Consider the following 8,889-nt stretch of genomic DNA (forward strand, 5'->3'; position numbering starts at 1 on the left):
TCACCTACAGGTAATGCATGTTGTACATGATTATTTTAATGTGTCAGAGAATTAATATTGTATATCTTGAATAGTTTTATGTACTCAGGATAAATTACTCATTAATTAATTTCATATACAAAGATTACATGTAAATTAATGATGTGTAAAATATGTTTTTATTCTCTATATCTAATATATTTCATAATTCTTTTAAGGTGCAATGGGTGTGATTGATGCAGTGATTGGCACTGATGACCAGCATCGCTCTGTGATTGAGAAGACTTGGCGAGAAGGTCATGAGTACTTCCGTGTTGAACCTCAGCTAGTTTGTCATGATGGAGAAAGTATACAGGTTAGTTGCTACCTGTAGAATGAAGGCAGAAAACTTACAAAGTTGATATTTTTGGGGTGAATATCCATCTGTATTAGACTTTTTCCAGAATTTTGTATTTCTGAAATTCATATTTTTACAAGAAAGGATAAGAAACAGAAGGTTTAAACCCCAAAGAATAGTTGAATTTATAGTTTTCTGTCATTGATTACAAGATCTTGGAATACCATAGGTAAGTTTGGAATGTAATAGAGGAAGATAAGCACTGATTAGTTTGATATTGTGTAAGGTACTCAAAGTGGGAAATAGTAGAGTTTGATTTTATCCTGTATAGAGATTTGTAGGTAGTGTGTTCTTGTTTTTTGAGATTGAAACCCTTGTCTCTTGTTGATTTTATATGTGCTTAATTTGTGTGTGTGGTAATCACTTTTATAGCCTGTCTGAAATAATGACTATTCTTTTAAATAATCATAGACTTTACTTGCTTGTACTATGTCTTGCGTCAAGCTATCTTTCAAACTACCATTAAAGTGATAAGCTTAAACACTGGATTGAGTGACTATAGTAGTAGTATTTTGTATACAATATTTTGTTTTCTGTATTGAGAATTTTTCTCTGAATTTCCAGTAGAGCAGTAAAATTAGTTAAAAGGGAAAAAAATAATAATCCAGTGGTTTGGCCAGTAAGGAATACTTACAGACCAATTACTGTGATGAATCTGTCAAGTGTAACCAAGTAGTGATGAAAATCATCTGCCACAGAAGATTTTCACTTCTACTTCACTTGAACAGTCTTAAGCTTTCTGTATGTTTTAATTCCCTTGTGTAAAAGCCTACATGTATGTTGATTTCTAGCTGTTTTTTTATTATACCTGTGCTGCTTACTTCCATTGTATTCTTCTTGTTTTTGCATTTTTTCCTTCCCCTTCTTCCAAGTTTCATGAGCGAGATGTGCACGAAACCTGCCGTATGGATCTACAGCGAGTCTATCGTGAAGGAGAAAGCTCTCAGGTCAGGCCTACCAGATAATGATGTTAAAATGAGTGTCACAGATCTACGTTCTTCCTTCTCTATGGCTCATAAACACCTCAATGTGTTATAATGCAAGAGGAATGCGTACACCTGCTTAAACTGTGGGTCTGAGTATGGGTGATTTGCGTGTGCATATACAGAGATGATAATGTTGAATGGGTGTGGGTGTGGTTGGTGTGTGCTTGTGTGGGCGCTTGTGTGTGCATTGGCGTGTGCTTATGATTTTATATATGAAATATGTCCTCTTGTGTTATTATTGCACTTTATTTCACTGGTTCCTTTATACACCAACAATTCATTACTGTAAATGCTTATTATAGATTACTCAAGAATCATTTATAGACACACACACGTGCACACGCACACGCACACACGCACACACGCACACAGACACACACACACACACACACACACACACACACACACACACACACACACACACACACACACACACACACACACACACACACACACACACACACACACACACACAGACACACACACACACAGACACACACACACACAGACACGCACAGACACACACAGACACACACAGACACACACACACACACACACACACACACACACACACACACACACACACACACACACACACACACACACACACACACACACTCTCTCTCTCTCTCTCTCTCTCTCTCTCTCTCTCTCTCTCTCTCTCTCTCTCTCTCTCTCTCTCTCTCTCTTTCTTTCTTTCTTTCTCTTTCTTTCTTTCTTTCTTTCTTTCTTTCTTTCTTTCTTTCTTTCTTTCTTTCTTTCTTTCTTTCTTTCTTTCTTTCTTTCTTTCTTTCTTTCTTTCTTTCTTTCTTTCTTTCTTTCTTTCTCTCTCTCTCTCTCTCTCTCTCTCTCTCTCTCTCTCTCTCTCTCTCTCTCTCTCTCTCTCTCTCTCTTCCCCCAACCCCCCAACACCTCACACACTTTTACACTCCCAGTCAGACACTTCCTCCTAAGAACTTTATGCTTAGGAGGAAGAAAAAAAAAATGTTCAGTCCTTCTGCCCTTGAGAAGAATTGCCCTCTTACATATCTTTTACATCTACTCAAATTCACTAAATATTTTTTTTTTTTTTTTTTTTTTTTTGGGGGGGGGGATAGGACACATGCATCCCTTTGGGGCTAAGTTTAAAAACTTATAGAGGGGGTCTATATTAATTTAGCTCTTAACCCAGTTGGCATGGATGGCAAGACTATATGCCTTGCCTGCTGTAATATAAGTTTATTTATTGTATTTACACATAGATGGCTCTGCAAGTGATTAGTCACCATGGAGTTCGTTATTAGTCCTACATTTCTCACCTGTTTACCATTTTCCTTGATTTTTGGAAAGTTTCTTTTGTATTATTTCATTGTCTTTAATATGTTGCCAACATTTTAATAATTTTATAATCATAATATCAATAAGAATAATAACAGTATTGATATCAATAGTATTAGAAAGAAAAACCCATTTTCCTGCAATTTCAAGGAATGGGGAAATCAGGAGGGGTCATTAGTGCCTGCTGATATACTCCTTGCCGGTTGAGCACAGGTGGAGCCATCTGTGTGTAACAATATCCACAAAAAACAACAGGTCATTTGCATAAATCCATGGTGATTGGGTTAATCTTTGAATAGAGACATTCATATTTCAATACATAAACATTTTATTTTTTTCTGCCATGATGAGATTACATATATACATGTGTCATTTATTATGCTAAATCTCATGTAAATCATTACAATATGTTCAGTAAAAATTATTAGTGATATCACAAAAACTAAAAAAAAAATTATTTTCACCACTGTATTGACAGTGACCCTGAAGTCATGCATAATCTTCTGCTTTTGTGCATTTGCATTGCATCCTTCTGCTTTCTTATTCAACATTTAAAAAAATAGATGTTTTGTATGACTTCATTTTGTACATACAATAGATGATTTTTCTTATAAATGGCAATTGGTACTTTCAAATGGTTTCTATGTTTATGAATATGTTCATCTTTGTTTTACTTTCACAAAAATGCTATGCAATTTTCTTACTAATCTTTCCTTTTGTTTTTTACTAATTCCCAAATGTCACATATGTCTATCAGAGGCTTGAAAAATATGTAGTTATATATCCATGTCATCTAGTAAAACGCATGGTCTGCACATTAACTAAACAGAATTTTACTAAATTATTTTCAAATTCCAAGTAATTTCACCATCGCCTTGTATTCTGCAGAATCACAGACTTCATCTTAACCCATAAGCTGCCAGCTAGATTTGTGACTGATTCCAATTGCCAGTTGACTTTCCATATTTCTTTAGTGTATGAGGGAAGAAATTTATTACTGTGTATGTCAAAGAATACCAAGGAAAAGAAAGCATGGATTGTTTGGGCATAATACATGTCAGACCAAATGTCAAAAGAAATGTCACTGGCATTGGCTGGTGGTGGGTCTTTGGTCATGTATGTTGCTGGCAGCCTGTAGGTTAAGCACTTCAGATGGACCGACTTTATTGCCTTGAAGTTTATAAATTTCATGGATGAATCACATGCATAGTATATTATTGACTTTTATTTTTGTTGTTTGATTTCACATTCACGTGGTATCCAGTTTGTATTCATTTAAACAGCTGCAGGCCCGTCAAGTTGTAATAGATTTATAACTCGAGGTTTATTTTGGGTGTACGTGTATATATTTTCTTAAACAGCCTAATATTTTGCATTTAAAATTCTAATCTAATCAACATTTTGTATTTCAGGGGTCTCATGTGACATCACACATGGGGACGTACATATTACAATGGCGCTACTATGAGTCTACGCAGCACACCTCACCCTTAGATATTATTGATACCATAACTGCACCCAAGGCAAAGATTATGTATTACTATGAGACTCTCAAGTCAGCAGACTACAGGTAAAGAATATATTTCATGGTTGAAACGTTCTTCTTGGGGATAAATGACATATACTTTTTTTTTTTTTTTTTCTTTTTGGTATAGTAACTCACAGCAATCTCTCTCTACAGGGGATCCATGACAAGCCTTCAGTCCTGTCAGAGTGGCTTCTCATCCCTGTCATCCAACACCAACAAGTCAGCGACGTCATCCTGTCCGTCCCGCTGACCTTGATGAATTGATTATTAGGGTTCAAAGTGTTTTCTTAATCAGGGTTGAAATCACTCTCTTGACTGAACTGAAGTAGAGTACAACTATTCTTTATCAAGTTTCTTGTTTCTTTCTTTTTGTTTTTAAGAAAGAGCCTAAGTATTCTAAACATTTTGGATCTTCAGGTTTTTGTAAATGCTAAATATAGCTGCTGTAAAAAAGAAATCAGGAAAAGAAAGAAAAGAAAATAACCTGGTACTATCTTCAATTTTTTAGCATGAAAGACCCATTATTGTTATCATCCTTTTCCATATTATGATGTGGATGGTGTTATTCCAAGTATTTCCATCCTTTGTGGTTTATGCAAATCACAGGTATTTTAGACTGTACGGGGGATGTATATCATAAGAATTATGCAGTGGAATGGAGAGTTACAGGGTATTTTTCATGGATTGAAAATTTTGAGGAATTTATCACTGTTGTTCAGAGTATCAAATTTGCCTGACTTCCCGCATAATGATTAATGTAGACTTTAGAATGCTCTTGCCAAACTGTCACAAAATGTACCAGTGATAATAGAGAAGCTCCTATCATCTCATAAGCAATAGGTACAAACAGTCGTTTTGTAATGGTAGAGCCCAGCTGGTGCTTTTGGCATTGTACACATGTCTCTAGTGGAATGGAAGCCCTTCCTTGTAAAATGGGGTCAGACTTTATGTAGAAACCATCACTCTGTTACATTTGGCATTAAGGGTTCCGAATTCATGTTACCAAATATTTGTTTCTGGAAATTGCTAGCATGATTGATATTCTTAAAAAGGAGTTTAGGATGTCTGCATTTTATTTTTTGAAGATGTTTTGTGAAACGGTACCCTCCTTGGGAATACCTCTTGGCATATACCTCTATTGTGAGTATTTTAGTATTTTCACACGGAAAATAGTCTAGTTTTTACATAGATTTATCAGCAAGAAAGATGCGAGTCTTGAGCTTGGCTCACTTTCAGTAATGTCTTGTTTAGACAATTGGATTACTTTATTTTTTATTTGTTTTTACATAGTTAAAAAGAAGTTTGCTCAATGAAATGGTACAATAAAAAAATACAAATGATCATATATGTAAGTAATGTAGAAATACATCTAATAGATTGAGTAAACAGACCATCAGCTCAGTGTAGAGAAAAGTTAGCTTTCATAGGAACTCCTCATGAAAATCCCTAAAGTGCAGAGGAGTCCCCAAGAAGAGGAATTAATAAAAAAAGAAAAAAAAAAAGAATCCTAAACATTCTTATAAATGTAGCTTCTATGAAGACTTGATAAGAGTAGGTATTGTGCAGAGAGGATAACATGATTTTACGAAAGTTTAGAGGGTCATGTATTATTTTACTATACCATTAGGGAATGCTCAAGAAATGTTTGAAATATGAGACCAAGAAATCAAATGTGAAACTGTTTGTTCTTGTGATGAACAGAGAATTTGTGTGATCAATTAGTGAGTCAAACTCTAAGATGATGTCCCCTGTAAGGTGTCAAACAGGCGTCTTTTTCCCCGTCTTCCATAAAGGTCTATCATCCATCATTCACCAACCACAATTCATGACTTGAGCAAACGATTATCACCAGAGAGAAAGCTGAATGTGAGATATTGGTAATATTATAGTAATTCCATATATTTTAAAAACAAGTACGAAGAGTTAGTGTAGGGCCTAGCATAAAATATGAATTAAGAAAAAGCCTCTATATGCACATGTTTAGTATTGTTGTAAGGTCTGTGTATGCATATGTACATGCTTGCACATTGTTAAAACTCAGTGTAGATCACTGAAGTCCATTTTATAGTGTAATTATTAAATGAAATCAGTAAAAAAATAAAAACCTATTGCAGAAACTGTACAACTGTCTAGTTACTTTATTCAGTTGATAGTATACATGCTTCATTGTTATCTGCCGGAGAAGGAAGCTAAAATTTGATATGTATATTCATGTCTTTGATTAGATTTTTTTGGGGAAAAAAGTGAATTGTCAGCAATCTTAAAGTTGTCCAGTGACTGTCTTTAGGCATGTTTAGTCTAGTCCAACCATATCATAAGAGATTGTTATAAATGATATCGTAGTTATTGCTGATTTTGGTAATTTTAAATACTAAGGCTGAACATAGGAAGATTTATTATTCTAAATGAGAATGTTACTGGATAAAAATTGGATCGTAAAATGCTGTATAGAGAGAATGGGAAGCCAATTTTGTTTATCACAGCAATTTCAGGTCAATTTCTAAGCACTTTGTGGCTGTAATTTTTACATTCAAAACTACATTTTTGATTTAGTGTTGGCATTGGGCTGCCTGGGGCCAACATGCACCCATAGTTCTCAATGAAACTAATTTCCGTTGGTAATTGCAAAAAAATATATGTGAAGAAAAATAAAAGGAAATGCTTTAATTAAGAAGGTTGCATGATGGGTAATGATATCTCCCACTGTAGTGTATTATTTTAATGTATACTTTGAAATATCACTAGAATTTGATCCGAAAGAGTGCTTTCTGTTCTTGGTATGTTTTTAAGCCTTCAAAAGTATTTTTTTTAATTCAGTTTTTACTTTCCTTAGAAGCCTATGTGGGCATTCTCACTAAAACAAAAAAAAGGAAAGTTTTGTGTGCCTCACCCTAAGTAAAACATGATTGTGCATTTCCCTTCAATGAAAATTGTGCTGATAAATTTGGTGATATGTGCTTCTTCTTGTATACCAGCTTGATATGATCTCTCTGCCAAGTTATTTATAGGTTTGAGTGATATTTAGTGTATAAAACTGGCTGTAGAGTATTTATGTATTTTAATTTCTTGAGAAATTTGTGTATCCCTTAAGGATGTGTGTATATCTTATGTGTAGACATAGGATACACCCTGTCATTAATGCATACACAGTGGCAACACAATTGTTTTAAGACAGTTGTAGTAGATCTGCAACTAGTATTCTTGATTGCTGTACTGGTGCCCTGGTGGTAGGTACATGTGTGGTAAGAGTAGGAAAGTGTACTTGTTACAGGTAGGATTTTAGGGGCTGGTCATTTTGATGAAAAATGTTCTTGAATATTTCTCTTTTTTCTCTCTTCACATATGTTGTTTAAGTCCTCTTTTCTCTTATTTTCTTTACATAGCATCACCTTGAATTTATTTGTGAAGGTGAATTTAGCTTAAGGTTTTAATGAATAAAGAATATTGAATTATTATATTAAGTTGTAAATTGGTTTTGTCAATACTATAAAATGCAAGGTCCTTGTTTTTTTAATGGTGTATTTTTTTATTAATATTTTAACCATAAAATAAAATCTTTTTTTTTTTTTTTTTTTTTTTTTTTTTTTTTGGAAGACCAAGATGACTCCACCCCCATCTGATACTGAAAATGTTTAGTTTAGATGAAAATAAAACAAATATGGCTTTTTTAAGGGTAGGATAATGCATTGAAAGTTGACAAGCAATAAAGACATATATTTCTAACTAAAGTTTAGATATGAAAATAAAGTTTAGATATGAAAATAGACTTGACGTACATGACCCATAATTTGGAATATATTATGATGATTTTCTAAATTAGAGTTCTTGCTTGGTACCAATAGTGATATTAGACTGAGTCCAGATAATGTTGTTTATATCCTAGGTTATTGCATCATTATATGTGCTTTTACATTTGCACTTACACACAAACACAAGCCCCACTTTCCTAAGTTTACATAAAATACAAACATAGGTATTGGTACTTTCAAAAATAAGAAAAATGCAGCAGTAAAAAACAGGATTAGAAGTCCTTTTTCACATGGTTCTTGATTTACTAATATGTTATATGATATTAATTTAAACAAAAAAATGCTGATTAGGTAGTGTTGGTATGTGCTTTATTATATTCTTTAAAATAAAGGTGAAGTATTACATTATCTGGATTATGGAGCTTAAAACAAGAAACTAGAGTGATGACAAGTTTCTTGCATAAATAATGTACTTATCAGGGTGATACTGTAACATAGAATCCGTGCTGCTCTTTTAGTGAGTAAAAAAGAATATACAGTAACATGGAAGAAACCTGTTCTTTTCTTATCCTTCAGGGTCTAATTGGGTTTGTCTCACTTATGCTGGGTATTGACAAATCCCTAAAGCAGGGAATCTTGACCCTCACTGGATTGCCCAATACGGTCCCATACCCTCAAAGTTGTATTACAATGGTAATGCAATCGTGTACTAATTTGAGATGAAGGGCAAAATATCACTTGGTTTTAGAGAGGGCATTAGTTGCTTCTTATACACTTCATAAAAGTCTAGGATAGCACTTAATTCTGGTTATAAAATGCCAAAATAACAGTGATAGTTAGTAATGGTAACATTCTACCCAAGTATATTGTAATACATTAACCCAATGCCGATGGACACTTTTGTGCTATACCCACTGCGAGTCACTTGTTTGA

General features: G+C 34.0%; 1 protein-coding gene across 5 annotated transcripts in view; it reads left to right on the forward strand.

Annotated features, from left to right (window-relative positions):
- The window catches only part of LOC125042774 (protein real-time-like), a 30,915-nt gene extending 22,406 nt beyond the window's left edge, over positions 1-8,509 (forward strand). For 3 of the 5 annotated variants that reach the window (XM_047638662.1, XM_047638678.1, XM_047638686.1), the window contains 5 exons: positions 1-10; positions 198-334; positions 1,249-1,323; positions 4,092-4,249; positions 4,361-8,509. The exon at positions 1-10 is cut by the window's left edge and continues 132 nt beyond it. In XM_047638662.1, the coding sequence (XP_047494618.1) occupies positions 1-10; positions 198-334; positions 1,249-1,323; positions 4,092-4,249; positions 4,361-4,457 (477 nt within the window). In that variant the 3' untranslated portion in view covers positions 4,458-8,509. The remainder of the gene's footprint in view (positions 11-197; positions 335-1,248; positions 1,324-4,091; positions 4,250-4,360) is intronic. The other 2 variants (XM_047638669.1, XM_047638695.1) reach the window with 1 other exon arrangement.
- Positions 8,510-8,889: the final 380 nt, after the last annotated feature.

The sequence above is a fragment of the Penaeus chinensis genome, chromosome 3, assembly GCF_019202785.1.
Source record: "Penaeus chinensis breed Huanghai No. 1 chromosome 3, ASM1920278v2, whole genome shotgun sequence".
Lineage (NCBI taxonomy): Eukaryota > Metazoa > Arthropoda > Malacostraca > Decapoda > Penaeidae > Penaeus > Penaeus chinensis.